The following is a 17,921-nucleotide window of genomic DNA, read 5'->3' as shown; positions in this document are numbered from 1 at the left end:
GCTAATGAATATGTTAAATCAATTTCGCAAAACGAGCCGAGACCAGGCGTAAGTGGGCACTGGTCGCGCGCTCGCACAGCCAGCCACGGAGAGGCCTGTTATTATTGTAATTGCCGCGCGTGTAAAACCGCGTGTGGAAAATGAGCCTAATGTGACGTGTGCGGGCGGCCCAACTCGCACGTAAGCGCTCTGCCCGCTTTGACGCGAGGCGAGCGCGCGTGTCACTTACACGCTCCGCCGTTTTCGATATCCCGTGGACGATTTCGGTGTCCAAGCTCGACGGTTTGGTCAGCTTTCGAGCAATTTCGCGGTTTAGCTGGCCTCTGTACACTTTGGTTTGATCGTTTCCCCAATTTCGAATTCTCGTTTTCGTTAAAACCCTCCAACTGCCGAGATCTCATTGATAATTCTGAGAATAAGGGGAATTTAAAGTTGACAAGACGAGAGAAATTGATTTCTACAATTGCAAAAATTGTAGCGCGAGTTTGTCACATTTGTTCGATTAAATGTTCTCGTGTTTCTTGAAAGTTCGGAATTTCAGCGAATTATCACAGTTCACGAAACGAGATTCTCGGCACTCGTTGGAGTTCCTCGTTACCGTAGATACGTATAAACTTCACCGGCGAAGGATACAAGCGACTTTCCCAATAACCAGCGATTGCGGCAACGGCAAAAGCGCGAAATCGCGGATTCGTGCACGTACAGCTTGGAAAATAGGTTAGTGACTAATCGAGCCACTCGATTAGAGGGAGGAATCAGCGGGAGAGCGCGAATTCGGTGTTGCGTGATTCAGCTGGATCGATGGAACGCGCTCCGGTCCCGACGATAGTCGGCTCGTTTACTCGCGAGCATTTATTAAATCGCCGTGCCGCGGAGAGAGAGAGAGAGAGAGGGGGGGATCGTAAACGATTCTTCACGGCGGGTTTACGAGACTTTCTAAGAAAAGGTACCGGGGCATTAGAAACCGTCTAGTCGAGTTTACGAGCCCTTTACGAACGATCCACGTTGCGAAATAAGAGATCGTTCCTCCGTTCTACCGCTTGATCCACGTCCGCGGTGAACAAATGGTTACCAATGCGACCGCGATCGCTCGCGCTCGCCGGAGCACGCTTGCCGTGATTGTCCGGACCTTTTCTTCGGCTGTCGTTGGCCAAATAATTCATCCAGACATTCTCGATCAATTTTTTATTTCATCCGTAATTTTCTACTTTCTTTTTCCTCACTTTCAAAGCGTACGGTGCAAAGTGTATAAGACTAAAATTTAGTACAAAAAGGGTTCGTATAAAAATATGAAAGCTGTATAATCGTACTTTTATCCGCGGAATATATTCGCAATTGTAGGTCACCCTGTCTGAGCGAACATTTGTAATGCTCTGCTTCTCTATCATTCGAGATGCAGCGAAATCAGCTTAGCTTCTTTCCCCGCGGACGTGAATAATGTGCACGAAACGAACTGGACGAAAATTGCCTATTCAAAGGTACCAATCTGTACTGTCAACGTCGATAGTAAATTATCAATAATGGTGGACGTCAGTCGATCCTAAGAATAGAAGAAAAATATTCACCCGTGGTCTGAAAGTTGGCTCGCGGTTCGACTAGAATAGTCTGATGTCGAGAGCATTACGCAGGTCGAGCGGTGTGTGTCATTATATCGTCATTAAATCGACGCGCTCGCGCGCGGTCTTGATGCGTGTTTTCGGTAACGACCTGGCTCGTTCCTAGCCGAAGGGAAAAGCTGCCGCTGCATCGCGGAAGTTGGTGTGTGCGCGCGGATACCGGTCGCCATCGCGAATCGCTCGGAGTCGATTGAGGTTAATGGAAGAACTAAGGGAAAACGTTGTCGTCGGTTTTAGCTCGCCTGGGTGGCAACGCTGAAATAAAACGGCGCTCGTCGTACTCTTAACGAAATAACAACGCATTCGACTCGGTCTTGGCCGTGCGAGAAATTTTACGTGACACTTTCTTTTTATGGCGTTTTAATGGCTGCTAACTTCCACCGCGCGCCGTTCACGTTTTCCTTGTTTATTTTCTACTTGTTATTCCGGGGGCCCTCGTAATTCTCTCTCTCTCTCTTCTTTCCCCGTGTTGGCCGGCTTCGAGAGACAGGGGCTTTATTACTGTACTCCTCCGTTAAGAGAATATTCTCCCGGTGGAAACTGAAACTCGGACAAACTCGACCTCCTACGAACACCTCTATCTCGCAATAAACTGGGCAAACGAGATATGGAGGTTTTCGAAGAAGGCAGAGGATATGTTGCAAACGTAAATCATCCGTGCAAAAGTTGATCACTTGCCTGTGTTTATCGTTGACGGAAATCACCACAGAAGCGAACATCTTCCTACTTACCGTGTACTGTATATACACGCTTTTATACATTATCACGAACGATTCCGAATCTCTTCGGTCGCGACTCCCCGTGTTTCCGTGGACACTTAACGACGAAATAAGACGGAAGGATCGTGGTCGGAGATAAAAATGTCGTGGACCCGTGTGATTTCCAGCGGTGTGTTCGTTTCCACCGGTCCGAAAGTTCCAGCCTCAAAAGCGGCGCTAGCGCTTTGACTCTTTTTAATTGCGCGCGTCGCTCGATCGAGAGCGGCGAAATAACGTTCACCGGGGCGCCTTAATGAGAGGGAATGCTAAAACGGCCACGGGGACCCAGGGCCATTTAGCGGCCAAAAATTGCGGAATACCCCGGCGGGAACGGGCAATGGAGGGACCTCCTCTCGCGCGAATCGCGCGGCTCGAAAGATACGTTCGAACGGCGTTAATGTTCGCCCAGTTTCTTCGTTTCTCTTTCTTCCCTCCCTTCGTATCCTTTCGTCGTCTTCTCTCTCTCTCTCTCTCGTTCTTTACCTTCGCCACGCAGCGGCATTTACAGGAGGAGGGGGAGAAAAAGAACGAGACGGCGGAGTACCCGGTGATAAGCGTTTAAAGAAGTTCGAGAACCGACGGCGTATCTTTCCAGGGATATTAACGCTCTCGTGACCGCCCACGTACACCGTGGCACCGCGACCAACACTTTCGTGTCGTTCCTCCTTTATGTTTCGGCTAAATGTGATAAAAGAGAAACAAATTGTTCATTCTTCGAGTATACGTAGGAAATATTTAGAACGCTTCGGTGCCTTTTTATCGGTGGAATTGGAGAGAAAATTCTTCCGTTAGAGAAATAACGAAATACAGTCTTATCCATACTGAAACCATACGATCTTTTCACGAATTACTTGGCAGATTCGTGTATCGTACTAAACGCGAAAATTGTTCACTTTCATTGCTGCGTCCTAAAATCCTGAAATTTTCTAGGCGTGTAGAAATAAATTTTCCATTCACTTACAATGCTGCAACGTCAGTTTTTGCTGTAAAGCAGAAAATATAGCGCAATATGAAAAGTGAAAAAAAAATTGCATTTTTTCGAGGATACAAGACATGGTTTAAATACTTTAAGCAAGTCCCGCCGACAAATTTCGTTCCAGTTTTTCCACCGCGTTTCAGTTTCCATTTCAACGTACATCTTCACGTCCACTTTCTTCCTCGTCGATAAAACGATCGTCAGGAAGCGTTTACACGCGTCTAACCCAGTGACCGACAGTGGCAACAGCCTCGACTGTCAGCGATTGGCGAGAGAGAGAGAGAGAGAGAGAGAGAGGCGAAGGGAGAGCGTGTGTGTTCGCGGCAGCAACGAGAGAGCCGAGACGGAATTGGGGGACGCGTAGACGGTTGGGCGGATGCGTCGAGTAATGTGCTTCCGGTTATTGAACGCCGTCTGAAGGCTGAAGGGAATTTCGGAGTTCCGCTGTGCGTTCGTCGTGTCGCAGACTCCTCTCTGTCCGGCACCTGGACGCCGAACGAGGACCTCTCGACGCCGGGAAGCGCGTTGCCTGTGTCCTGAACGCGGTCGTCCTGATTAAACACAGACGGAAACATCTGTCGGCTGGCTTGCATGATTTTCGATCCGTTTGCTGGGGGTAAATACGGCAGGAGCTCGGTTTCATTCAGAATCTTCGGTTTGTTTGATTGTTCACGGTGAAATTCAGTCGTTGTTGTTAATTCTCATCTGTTTCGATCGGGGTTTGTTAAGGAAACGAAGGATAAACGAAGAAAGGAAAATTTTAGGCAGATAGGTTCGTCGATGATCGTTCGTGGAGAAAATTCGTGTAGGATTTCTTTGGTTGAAACAGTGGTAGCGAGGAACGGCTGGGTGTAAGAGGGCTGCAGAATCGAAGAGCGGCGAGACGGCAATAAAGCAACGTGCGGTTTATCAAGCCGAGTGTTTGCTCAATAATAAAAGCCACCGGCTGCGGTGTTGTAACGCGGCGAGCCGAATTATCGGCGTGTCGTAACAATTGCTGCGGGCTGATCCCGTGGAATTTTACCGTGGTGCATCTCTATCTGCGCGTTAACTCGCGACCAAGAGCCAGTTGCGCTCGAGGATTCGTTAAATCCAGTCTCACTTTTGAAAGAAAAGAAAAGAAAAAATCTCCATTCTTCATCTAATCAAGCTTTCAAATTAAAAAAAAAAGAACAATGTAAAGATATAAGAATTTTTCATAGTGAAGTGTATATCACTTTTGGATCTAAATAATTTTTTTCAATTATCAGTCGTATTGTAGGAGAAATTTTATCGAGAAAAAGCGGACTGAGTCGAAGTTGTTAGCATTTCTACCGTAACTGAGTTAAAGGGTTAAACATTGAGGAACAGTTCTAATTGCAAACCGAAGATAAAGAAGATAAACTACCATTCCGTGCAATGCACTCGATGCATTTCCTGTTCACGTGAAACTGCCGGGTAGAAATCAGCGCGGGGCATCGTCGCCCAATAAAAGCCGCGGCGGACCGTCGGCTAATCCATAAAATCGGCGTTACATCGTTCCTAAGGCGAGGTTAGTTCGCCGATAGTAGAGCCCCTTGTTCCGCGGCTTTACGTCGTTGTAAACACGAGAGGCGGCCTCTATCTGCCTCTCTCTCTCTCTCTCTCTCTCTCTCTCTCTCTCTCTCTTCCTCTTTTGTCGGGCGAATACACATTTAATTATTCGACCGTAGACATAATCGTAATATGATAATTATACGGTGGATCCGTGTCGCTACTGTAAACCATGAAGCGGGCATAAAACACGGTCATCTCCAGCCGTACAGCCTCACGCGAAACAGTTCGCATGGTTGAACGGACGAGAATCCACTTGAGATCGTTTTTCCGCGTGGCATTCTTTTCCACGCTCAGTTGTTTCATTATTTCTCCCTTGATTTCGATTTTATGACGCTTATTTCATGCTTCATTCTTCTCTTTTCTCTACTTTGGATAGTAAAACTGAATCGTGCATTTAGAATAGAAGAAATATTCTTCGAATTCTTCGCTGTCTGTGTCACTTGTTCTCAGACAGATCAGACTGTAGCGCGACGGTAGAGGAAGGAGTGGGGGAAGGCCTTGAGCGACGATTGATTTCACGCAGGCTATAGAACGTTCCTTCTTCGATAACTCCACGTTTTCAGTATCTAAAGTGCAGTAATTAAAGTCAAGTTTTTCCTATTTAAAGACACACTACTTAACAATCGAAAAAAAGTGTGAAATGTGTAAAATTCGTACATTGTGGAGAATATCTGAGTAACGAAATCTCGTTAAGAACTGTGTGTTCGGTAACAGACCGCAGAAGTCTGGCACGTTTGTCAAGCGCGGTATCGTTTCTTCTCGCCGCGGATCCTCGACGTTTTTAGCAACGACCAATCGACCTTTACATCCTCGCTGATGTACAGTCACTTTCCAGGCGGTCGCGACTCTCGGTGCGCCGTTCCTGGACGCTCTCTTTCTCCTCGTTTGCGCTTTTTCCCCGTGTCGCGGATTGCGACACGGATCAAAATGTAACTGCGAGAGAGAAGCGAGATTTTCATCGGTTCGTTTCAGCGTGAAACGTCCAGAAACACCGGCGCGTGTAGTAATTGGATACCGCATTCTTGCCAGGGAAGAAAGCCAAGGAAATCTGATTGCGGAGTGTTGTTACGGAAGATCGAAGGAAAACGCGGCCTCTTCGAACAGACGGTGGGGGATCAGGTGAAACCTAGCAATCTGTCGGCGCTGTAGGATATTTCTATAAAGGGAGAGGAATTAGAAAGCGTGACAGTAACGTTCGACCTCCGTGAATTTCAGTATCGAACGCGTGACATCGGTTCGATTTCCTGTGCGGGGAATATCGGTGGAAGGTGTATCCTCCGTGGTTCGTCAGAACGCGGAAAGGAAAACGTTCTAGACATCGTCGAAGTCAATTGGTGGTCTTTCTTTCTCTCGAAGAGCGAGGCGAGCGATTCGACCCAGCCGGACGTGAAATCGAATTAACGTTCGCGACTACGCACCTGCTAGCTGGTGTTTACCTGGTCTGCGGCTTTCCTGCGGCCACGAGAGAGCGACCCTCTCGGAAAGATACGCGAACACGCGTGGTGGTCAGCGTAATAATAGCGTGGCATGCGAGAGAGCGCGTTGCGTGCGTGGCCAGTGACAGACGTGAACGCAGGAGGCGAGCGAGAAAGCGGGCAACCCCGCAGCTCTCTCCTTTTTCCATCGTGTCGCTGCTTGCTTTTCGAGAAATGCTTCCTTCTCGTGATCGCAGCTAACCTTTCGGCGATATTCGTGTTTTTGGTCCAAGTGAAAATTTGAAATGTCGACGAGAGTGAAGACTTTGAATTTAAGGATAGTTTCATCTGTAGGTGAGGGTGGAATTGGGGTGATAGGGATGTAGAGCTGTTGGAGAATGTTTTTTGTACTCATCTGATTGAAGAAGTTACGCTATTTCAGAGGGCACGTGCAATCGTGGAAACAGATTTTTCTTAACGTCATTCTTTCACGAAATTTCCATTGTCATCGCTATTTTTTTAAATGAAATTCTATATACTTTCGTCAGTACCCTTGTAAAGAGTGGAAAAGCAAATTCAACGACCTTAATAACCCTATCATTTGCTGTATATTTTGCACACGTAGGAATATATGTCCAGATGGAAGCTAGAAATTTTGCTTAAATAGTTCCAACTTCTAAGAAATTTGAATTTCAAGAATTTTCAGAATTTGGCAGAAAAGGGGTCTTCATATTTCACGAATTGGATCTGGAAACTTTAATAATACGTTAAATGTTCTACCATTCGATTGTGAAGTGTGGTTCCAAGAATAAAACGGAAGAAGAAAAGTCTTCTCTACGTTTCAGCGCGTAAACAAACGGGGAAATCTTGAAATTATTCTCACGAAGAGGAGAGAGCACGCTCTCAATTACCGGAGGGCGAAACCGGAAACAGCGACGGTCCATTCATTCGTCCCGTTGCGACACGAACGCGAAACCCTCGCTCGCTTGTTCCTTCCTATAACGCTGCTTGCCTCGAGAACTCGACCGCTCAATTACGCCCTTTATTATTAGCGTGCTACTCCAGTCGCCGCTCATTATGCGCCGCTCTGCTGTGATAACGAAACGCACGGCCGGCCAATAATGACCGTTTATCTCGACACGCGGTCAGGACTTCTGTTTCGATCGAAGCTCGATCCAATCGCGCCTGTTTGCTGTACGGAAACGGCGCACTGAACGGGTTAAAGTGATATTTAATTATACTCCACTCGGATTGCGAATCTATTCAATTTACATACTGACGTTCTCTTTTCAATTTTTATACACTTTAGATGTTTCACTGCATATTTCAATCACAACGAATGTTGCATCTATTGAAAATTTGTAACAGTTGATGGTTTAACAAGGTTTACTAAATTTACAAGATAGTGTCGTTTTTCTTTGGAAGATAATTCGGATATTTTACAGAATATTCTCGTATCCCCCAATTTTTGCAATTTCATCAATGGACCAATTAATCATTGCACACAAGCCACTCTTCTTCTCCATACCTAACGCTATAATCACGTTAATCTACCACCCTCGAAACACCAATCCCAAAAGAGCGACCACACCGTCTCCACAAACACACATCAGCCAAAAGGTAAGAAGATCTCGAGGCACGAAAGGTCCGACTTCCCCAAAAAGTGTTCCCGCACGCGGCGCGAATCTATATTTGATCACTCGTGGGAGATAGACACGCCGGTGAACTCTCGGCTCGAATCGAGCAGAGCGTCCTTCCACTCGCCTGGAAGACGACGTCGGTCTCTTGTGATGCTTTCATAACAATTTGCATCGCGAGAGTTTGCTTCTCCGTTTCTCGTTAAATATGGATGCATTTTACGCGGCTGGATCCATATTCCGCGAAAAGGGGACCGCACAGTGTGCGGTGTGCTCCCTCGGTGATGCGCGATCAAGGGAGAGCACGTGACACGGGTGTGGCAACCGGTGAATATATCCCCGGACGCGGACGAAACCGACTGACAGACGGCGAACCGCATGTCATGGCCTCTCTGGTCCGCCTTATCGCGCCTCTGTATCAGATCCACCCTCGCCTAGGGTTGCGGCTTCGTTGACGTCGCCATCGAGGCCGCGGTTTCTGCAAAATTTCACGTTCGATCCTTCCATCGATTAGATCATCCGCGGTTCGGCAGATTCTTCTGTGGTTTCGACGCTTCTTTTTGGGGGATGTTGCCCGGAGAGACGGTTAGAGACAGTGAACGAGGGATTTTTAGTTACTTCGGGAGACAAACTTTGAGTCGTCAAATGTCGAATTTTTAATTAATCGCAAATTCAGTGTTTTTTTCGTGTTAACGAAATGGAAGAATTCTGGAAAAATAGCTGAGAGTGTGTGAAAAGTAACAAATCATGCTGTAAAGTGAAAGAAGAGATAAGTGATTGAATGTAATCACAAGGGTTGACGATTTTGTACACAGAGACGGAAGTTCCTGGGAGTACGCGAATAGAAGATAATTGAATGATCGCGATCATCGTTACGATTTTTAATTGGATTTCCGGTCAACCATTTTCCCAGGGACAATTTCCTGGCTGGAAAAGTGGCGTTTTCATGGTTCGCCGAATTTCGGGACACTTTTGTCGTTACCCTCGCCTGATCGTGTGTCCACCGTATGCATACCTTTGTGTGTGTTACGTGTCCGTGTGAACGCGTTAACATATGTGGGCAGAGTGGTCGCTATCAAGGCTTCGTCCGTCTGGTTCCTCTCTCTCTCTGGCCCTCTCTCGCTCTTTGTCCATCAGTGGTTCTCACAAAAGTCAATTTTAATCATCCACTTGCTATCTGAATCTTCGAAGTGAAATTACAATTCGAACCAGACGGTTTTCTACCAATTTCCATTCGTAAACACCTTTTATATTCCTCTGATTACGGTACAGTTGCAGCAGGTGCAACTTGTTATTCAAATTCAGCAAACGCGAGGTAATGTTGAAGAAAGTGTCCGTAAGTATTTGGAATAATTTTCAATAGGAGATAAACGATCGAAGGAACGGTTGTCGCGTTGTTATTCACCGGAAAGCACGAACGAACCGCGCCTTTAACGAGCCGAAACCAGTGAACCCTCGATTATTTTTCGCTAATGAACGTATATAATAGCGACGGGGCTGGGTGTCACTGTCCACGCTTAATGCGATCGTAGCTCACGATAAGATGCTCGCCTCTTGGCAATCGTTAGCGTGTCTACTTGCGCCCCTACGCACGCGCCTGCTCGCGTTGTGTACAAATCCTTCGTGAACTTCAAAAACACCACTGTAACAAGTCAAGGATCGAGTGGAAAAATCCAAAAGTGTTTGAAAAATGTAAAATTGAGGCTGTTGCGTTGCTTTCGTAGATAATTGAACTATAGCAAGTCAGAAAGGGAAATAAGCAACTGAGTGACGACTTCTGGAAGGTTTCGGAAACTGAGATTTCAGAAAATAATTAATTTTGCAATTTTCACTGGGAAAGGTACAAAATTTCAGTTCTCAGATTCTGTCACTCCTCTACAGAAAATACGAATGACTTCTCGAAGATTTCAGAAATTAATTAAATTCGCAATTTTCACTCTGAAAGGTCTTCAGAAAGCTCTGTCTTTCTCTCCCGCAAAATTGTTAGACTCCGTCACTCCCCCGCATCCTTCCGTCCTGAAACCGATCGCACGCAGAAACCTCAATAAAATGTTCATTATCAGTATCGATGGCATTCGTCGATTAATTCGAAAAAAGAAAGAAAATAACAAAAAGAAGGCCAAAAACCGCGAAGGACGTGAGGAACAAGGGAGAAGGAGTTCGAGGGGCAAGAGGCATAGGAAGGTGGCCGCCTTATCCCTCGGGAGACGAAGGCAACACGGGAAACCAATTAGCCGAGGAACGCCGCCACCGTGCCACTAGATATGAGTCCATGTGCCTGTTCGTAGCGTATTCGCTCTGGAGAGCTGCTGTTGTCGGCGGTCTGGCCCGTGTTATCGTTACCTGCGTGCCCTGTAGACGTGGCGTCGATCGACGTCGCTTAAAATCCAACGAGATGTCCCTGCTCTGTCCTCGGTGCCCAGATACCGGTCTCATGCGGGTCGATTAGTTACGTTTCCTTCTTTCCACGCTCTATTCACCGCGTAGAAGTGTGTCTGAATTAGCTTTATCTCTCTGTATTTTTCTCTCTCTCTCTCTCCTGCTGGCGATGTGGGCTGCTCCTTTTCGGTGCAATTCCATCGAATAATATCGCGATCCTTGTGTTAATCCTTGTGTTGGTATAATTCGAAGGAAGAGAGAGTGGGTGAGAAATGATGGTTGAAGATTTTTCTGGATATTTTTACACGCGGCGAGATGTCGTTTGACCAGTTCCGACGGTTTCCATCGAGAGACGACACACATTGTCAGTTGGCGAAACTCGAAATGGAAAAGAAAGATAGAGGAGAAGGAACACAGGAGGACGCCGGTTTTTCGCCGCGGTTTTTTCAACCGGCACGATCATTTGGGAGTCTAATTTATACGGCGGCTAAATTAAAACGAATGCGTCGGCCGAACGCATCTGCAAATCTCTGCTGGTCTCGGCTGCCTCAGCGAGAAGGTGCGTCTCGCTCATGCTGGGGGGGAAAAAGAGGAAGAGTACGAGAGATCCGCGTGGAACAGAGAGAGAGAGAGCTGGCTATATTGTGATTAGGGAGGAATGTTGATTAGATCCATCAGCTGGTCGAGTGTTGGCCCTCCTTCCTTCGCTGAACCTTCTTGAAACTCTTCTCGGCTCTGCTCGACCAACAGAGTCTACTCTTCTGGACCCGGTTTTTCGTTGCTACTTGTGTGAACTTCCTTGCTCCGACAATTTTATCTCAGCTTCTAACGGTGATACAATTATTCTTTTGCCACGTTTTCACAGCAGTCTGTACTACGAAGTGCGACTTGTTAGGCAAAGGGTTAATAGGAAACGTGAATTTTTCTCGTCGTAAAATATCGCATCAAAATTATTTTCATTTGACGATTTCTCCTTTTGACAAAGGGTTAATAGAGAACAATATAATTTGAATTTACTTTGAAAGGGAAGATTAGATAATTAAGGAGCTCTAAATGAAAATTTCGCGTTTCTCTCGTCGCTGATTCTTTTGATCCGTCGATCCTCCCCGTCGATCTTGTATTCCGTGGATGTAACGCGTCGAAACACGGCGCCACGACGTTCCCTGGCGAACAAAGACGCACCACACGGGCATTATACGACACACGTGAACACAGAATATCGATGTATACGAGCATGATGCAGACTGTCAATACGTAATTGCTCTGGCATTTATCACACTCGTGCCTTTCTTCTCCGGCCTGTAGGTATACACGATCAACAACGGATTCTGTCCCCGGCGCTGTACACCGAAAGAAGAAGAAGAAGAAATTTCCAGAGGTACACGAAAAATCGTGTCGCACCTTTTTCTTTTCCGCGTCGAAGAGAGCCAGCTGGTTTCGGTGGGCGTCGAACCAACCGGCAGGGATCGTGGTTGGCTGGCGTAGGTTTTCTGGCGATAGGTGTGAAATTAACTCGATGCAATAAACGTCATCGACAAGCTGCTCGTTTTGAAATAATTGAGCCCCGGATCGACGTGCACGTGTCCGTTTTATTATTTATAATCGTGCCCGCGATCGTGCCGATAAAATGGCGTTGATGGATCGTAATGGCGAGAACCGGTGAAATGGTCTGCCATATTGTTCCCGAAGGAAATTGATGCATCTGCAGTTTTCGGTGATTCATTGTGTACACACCAGCCCGGAAACTCGTCGTTATAGTCTCTCAAGACGTTGCTCATTACTGTTAACGACGCCCTCAGTTATTCCTTCGTCTCTGTTGATTTTCGAGTATCGTAATAAAATATTCCTACCGACCTCTTCCTCCTCGTTAAGCATAATGAAATAATAGGCACTATACAACGGTAAACTTACACGAAATTTTACAGTAATTCGACAACCGCTTCGCGTCAATTCGGGACACTATATCGTATATCATAACCATCACTCGGAAAATTATACGCGATGCGTCCAACAATATCATTGCAGTATCGTTTACGCTAGAAATGCACCGTCACATAAAACAAAAGAAATAGAAAAAAAACGAAGGAGCTTCTGCGGCAACCTAATAACTTTCATTTTCACCAAACGACCAATTCCTCCGCCTTCCACCGGAAGCAAGGGAGACGGTGAGCAGCAATCTCCCGCGGTGGCACGCGCTCAGAGCCGACAGCCCAGAAAATCCCGTGTTCCGGCGCGATCGCGGATTCCATTACGGGGGAAAATGTAAATATAATTGTAGCGTGCTGACATAACGGTAAGATAATCCGTCGAGCGGAGGCGCTGGCTCTGCAATAAATTGTAATTTATGATCGCCACGCTAGGCCGCCGGTATCGTCCAAGAGAAATTCAAGACCGCGAGGCCGAACACAGAGGAAGAGAGAGAGAGAGAGAGAGAGAGAGCAGACACTCTCCTCTCTGCTATTTCCACAAGCTGTCTCTGTTGTCGAGGCGCGCGAAAGATCATTCCGCGTCGCGCCCTCGACACTCGGCTATCGTGGCCGGCCTCTGCGCCCGTTTCTCCGCCTCCTCTTCGAGCAGCCTCTGAAACGACCTAGCGAGCAAAGCCTCGATGAATCTTGGCCTCGCTCGATGGCCACGCTCTCTCCTTCTCTCTCTGCCTTCTTCACACTGGCTAGAAACCGCGTGGTTAAAGCTTCCTCGTCGCTCTTTCTATTCCCGGGATCATCCTGTCTCTTTCGGCGTTTAATATATACCACGTTCCTCGTCGCTCTTGTTTCATCGATTGCGCGCCGTCTTTTTCGCGCTCGAGCGACGACGACGTCTGGTCGCTTTTCTCCGGAGCACCAATAAATTAATTACGGAGATTTACGTATCTCGCCCGTAAACCAGTCAGCGAGACTAATGCTCGACCGCTAATTACATAATTATACGGCATTATGTTACGACGACCAATTAATACGTGTGGGTACAATGACTCGGAGGCGAGCGAGCGAGCGAGCGCGTAAGTCATCGGCTCGCGATCGCCGTCCCGATAGCGGCGCATCGCGCGTCGCCACTTCGACCATCAGGGATTATAATTTATCGTCCGCGTGCGCGCGAGAGATCCACTCGCTCTCGTATTGTTCAGCCCCCTGACGCCTCCGGATCCTTGAACTTTACGCGCACCCGATCGTGCTCCGATTTCGTTCGCGGGGCCTCTCCGCCGCGATAATTCCGGAACGGTGAAAGTTCCTCTTCAACATTTCGTAACGAAGGGATTTAACGACAGAAGGATTTCTCGAGAATTTTGTTAGAAAATATGGAGTAACATTCACGTGCGACTTTTAAATTTCAAATTAAGTTGAATATTTTTACATGCTTTAAACATTGATCCCTAACAACGAGGCTCTGGTATTTTTAATATCGAGACGCACAAAAAAGATGGACGATTTTTTCGAAGTTTTTATCGAGGAAGTATTTAAGTCTTCGCTCTTTCGTTAATACACTTGGCGTGTATATACATTAATTAAAAAGAAAAAAGATGTATGATATACAGCACGTCTGTCTAAGTTAGAATTTAATAAATTCCTCTGAATCATCGAAGAATGCCTAATCGTTGGAAGCGTCGCGTCTGTCGACGGATCGTCGATCAATTAAGGGTGCTCGATCATCGCTTCGCGCATTCGTTACGCCCGTGATATACGCAGCAAATCCATATCCACGTTCCGCGACACGATCTTACGCAACCTTGCAGCTCTCGATCGCTACAATGTTTTTCCCACTTTTTTACCGTTTTACATTAACCTTCTCTTTCTCGCTCGTACGCACACGCGACCGTAGAAAGACGAGAAAAATATATTCCTCTGTACTCTGTCCACGGCGAACCGGTGGTACGTGGTGTATTTCCATGGACCTATCGTGTCAGAAATCACGCGTTCTTCCTTTCCCCGAAAAACTCGCCGTCGACCGTCGGGCCAAGCGCCGGCCGAATTTTATCAACGATCACGCCGGTATCGTCGTTGCGAGCATTCGCTCGCTTTTCTTCCGTCGTGATATACGCCCTACTTCTCACCCAGTGTTTTCCATCGAGGGAGAGAGGGAGGGAAATCGTGTGCGGTAACTAGAAGCGGGGGTGGAATATGAGATGCGGGCAAACTGATTTATTTAAGGGGCAGGCCAGACATCCGGTTTGTCGAATTACGCTTTAAGAGCGCCTGTAGACGGAGTGGCAGATAAAAACAGTGAGATGAACAGATGAAAGTGTAAGAGAGATAGAGAGAGAGAGAGAGAGAGATGGCAACGAGGTGGAACGAGACCGCGTAGCCCGTCCACCCGTTAACCGTTTATCATTGCATCGACACAAGTCACGCAGCCGGGGACCCTTTTGGCCTGTCCATTTAAAAAACGAAAAAAGACCCACGGGACTTTAGTAGGAAGTGACGTCACGTGGCAAGATCCACCTTGGTGGAGTGTTGTTCGATGGTGCAAAATGCGTGTCGACTGGTTTTTGGGAACCTCCTTTCGTTTTCTTTTCCTCAGATTTTAGAGATGTTTGAGAAGTTTTTCTTCCGCGATTGTTGAGATATTTGGGAAAATTGGTTTTGAGGTTACTGAGATATTTGGGAAATCCTTTTTTCCTATGTTCGCCGAGGATGTTAACTTTTTTTTGGAGATTCTCGAGATATTTGGGAATTTCTTTTCTTGAGAATTTTAAAATATTTGGAAAATTATCTTCTGAGATTACGGAGACATTTGAGAAATTCTGATAAGGAAAATAATAGGAAAATAAGGAAAAGTATTTTTCGAAATTATCTTACAGGTTTTTGTTCAACGTAAATTCTGCTTCGTCAGATACTATAGTTGCAAGGAACAACGTCGATTTAATCGATTTGTTGGCACATCCGGATTAGACTCGGCGATCGCGGCCGACAAGATGATCCTCGCCTCGTAGGTGACAATGACAAGCATCGCCCTTTGTTTCGTACTTGCTGCTAGTAGGAAGCAATCCAGCGACAACCGATGCATTATTAATGTCTCCCCCCTGCTCGCTCGTTGCCGCTCTCTCGTACTCACTCGCACAACCTACAGTACGTATCCTCTCTACTTTGCGAGCGGGACCAGTGATCGCGGGTGCTCCTGCCCTTCTAATGAAAATTAAGACGTCCCGGACAGGAATTATGTGAAATTAATTGGAACGTATATACAATGGAATCGTTTAAATTCCCTTCGATATTAAACCCGAATTATTCTTCCTAATATACACGGAACAACCCACCGACACGTTTCCTTCATTCTTCGGATCTTATTACACACTTCATCCTCAAGTAAGCTCGTCAATCTTACAGGAATATCATTATAACATTCATCGGTTCGTATAGCCGCCCACGTGAAACCATAACTATTACGATTCAATCGAACGAACGTACCAGCGCCTCTCTCTCTCTTTCCTTCTACTCGGCGCGTATTTTCCAAGCTAGGAAGAGAATCACGATTATTCGTCGTTTGTCAAATTGAAGCAGTTTAAATCAGAAATTTCCATTCGACAAGAAAATCCTGTCGCGTCGCGAGGAATTTCAATGATTCCGTCGCCACATCTCTAAGGCGAATCGCGACGACGTAGACGAACGACGACGACGACGACGACGAACGATGAGGCCTTTGTCGATCCGTTTCTTTTCGTCGTCGTCGTCGACGCGTGCACATATGTGTCCCATGGACTCGAGAGCAGGAAGGTCCTATAGATTTGACCGTGTAACGATTTTAACCAGATACGAGAGCGGCCAATCGAGAATTGGAGAGGGGGAGAGACCGAGTCGGTACATTATCGCGAAGATGACGCCTATGACAGCATGTGGGAGTAGCTGTCACTCATTGTTGCCCCGGCAGACGTGATATATCCAGACATTTCGCTTCGTGATACCGGCCTGCCTGGAATTCTTATCCTACGACCTCGGGCCACGATCGATACCACGGCTTTTCGCGTAAACAAATGCGCTCGAGATGAGCGATCTTCCTCGATCTCGCGATTCTCTCTTGGACAATTTTATTTATTCGTCCTCTTTGTTTTTCGGAATTTTTCGTGTTCACTTTTCTCTCTATTTTTCTAATCTTCAAAGATGTACATACGTAAAATCTTCCCAGAGTAGAGAGACCAAGAGAAATCTTCCATGAGTGCAATTGCAGCATCTCTATCTACAAGAATAAAAATCATATCTATACTTTCTGTCTGAGCTGCTCGTCCGCCTTATCAATGACCATTGTTGTTACAATGACACGCCTAATTTATCTTAATTCTCTTTGCTTGGTGCCTAATCGCAACGTTCCAAGCTCCAGAAAGGAAGATTGTCAGGAGAACCATAAAGCGAAGAAACGTGTAATTAACGATGATTCTTTGTCCTCCTTGTAGAGCGCTAATATTATTCTCTTTTTATCTGAGTTTCTGAAAATTTCTCCCACACAAATTCAACTATCAATATTTTCTCTGTCCTCTGCCTACGTACACATAAATAAATATCGAAATTGAACCTCGTTTCGTCCCAATATCCGCTGGATGGTTCGCGCGCCGATAAGAAACGGAACAATTAGGCGGTGTCCTGTTCGCGGGCCCGTTCGTCTCGTATTCCACTCACGGGGCTAGCACGGCAATTTGCCGTGCGTATTTTCCCGAACGGGCAGGTTCGCGGCTCCGTGATTATCACACGGCTACACCCGCGGAATAAGCGAGCGGAACGCCAGGGAATATTCAGCGCGGTTGGCGCGCGGTCGATTCGTAGGACGCGCGCGTCGTCGAATCGTTTATGCCGTGGGCATTTTCGAGGAGTGGTACGTGTGCTCCGCCTTTAATCGAGATCGAAATCGGCCGTGGCGGCCTCGTCAATGGTATTCCGTTGTGGCGATGTGGCCAACGGTATTGCGCGCGTACGCCTTAAAACAACCCTCCCCGCCGTGAACGTGACTCATGTGTGTATACGTGTCTGTATCTCTCTCTCTCTCTGTCTCTCTGTTGAAAAGATGCCCCGTCGAAACGATCGTGTCGTGCCGATCCTCTTGCTCGTTGTTCAACGTGTTGCGCGACAAGTGGAATAGCGTTAATGTATCGTGAGCCGAGAGTGTAACCGTTTTCACCGTATCCTCTTGCATTTCTTACAGAGGCCACCCTCTTCGTCGCTCTCGTACCCTGGTGCGGGTGGTAACGACGATGCACGCAGCCCTGGAAGCGGGGGCACGCCAGGACCCCTAAGCCAACAGGCGCCCGCCAGCCTGGACTCCTCGGATCCTGGTAAGTTTCGATGATTTTCTTCTTTTTTTTTTTTGCAATCGAACGAAGGAAGGTAGACGAATCTTTGTTAACCCTTTGAATTGGTTGAGAAGAGTGTTTGACGCGTTGAATTCTGGACCAATTGTACGGTAACTCGTCTATGGCTCCGAAATGAATTTTTTATTTAAGTACAATACGTCCGAATATGCGTAAATAATATGTCAACAGTTAGAAATGGGACTATTTAAATATTACTGCCAATTAAATGCTTTCACTAAACTTGGCACCGTCCCGGTCACCGATGACTGAGAAAAGCCTTCAATGTGAC

General features: G+C 46.7%; 1 protein-coding gene across 1 annotated transcript in view; it reads left to right on the top strand.

Annotated features, from left to right (window-relative positions):
* LOC108573951 (homeobox protein homothorax) overlaps positions 1-17,921 on the top strand; it is a 506,295-nt gene that overhangs the window by 130,543 nt on the left and 357,831 nt on the right. The window contains exon 8 of the mRNA XM_017936443.1: positions 17,485-17,614. Within this exon, the coding sequence (XP_017791932.1) occupies positions 17,485-17,614 (130 nt within the window). The remainder of the gene's footprint in view (positions 1-17,484; positions 17,615-17,921) is intronic.

This window comes from Habropoda laboriosa, unplaced genomic scaffold, assembly GCF_001263275.1.
Source record: "Habropoda laboriosa isolate 0110345459 unplaced genomic scaffold, ASM126327v1 scaffold156, whole genome shotgun sequence".
Classification (NCBI taxonomy): domain Eukaryota; kingdom Metazoa; phylum Arthropoda; class Insecta; order Hymenoptera; family Apidae; genus Habropoda; species Habropoda laboriosa.
Note: the sequence above shows the minus strand (reverse complement) of the source record. Positions and strands in the feature narration are given on the sequence as shown.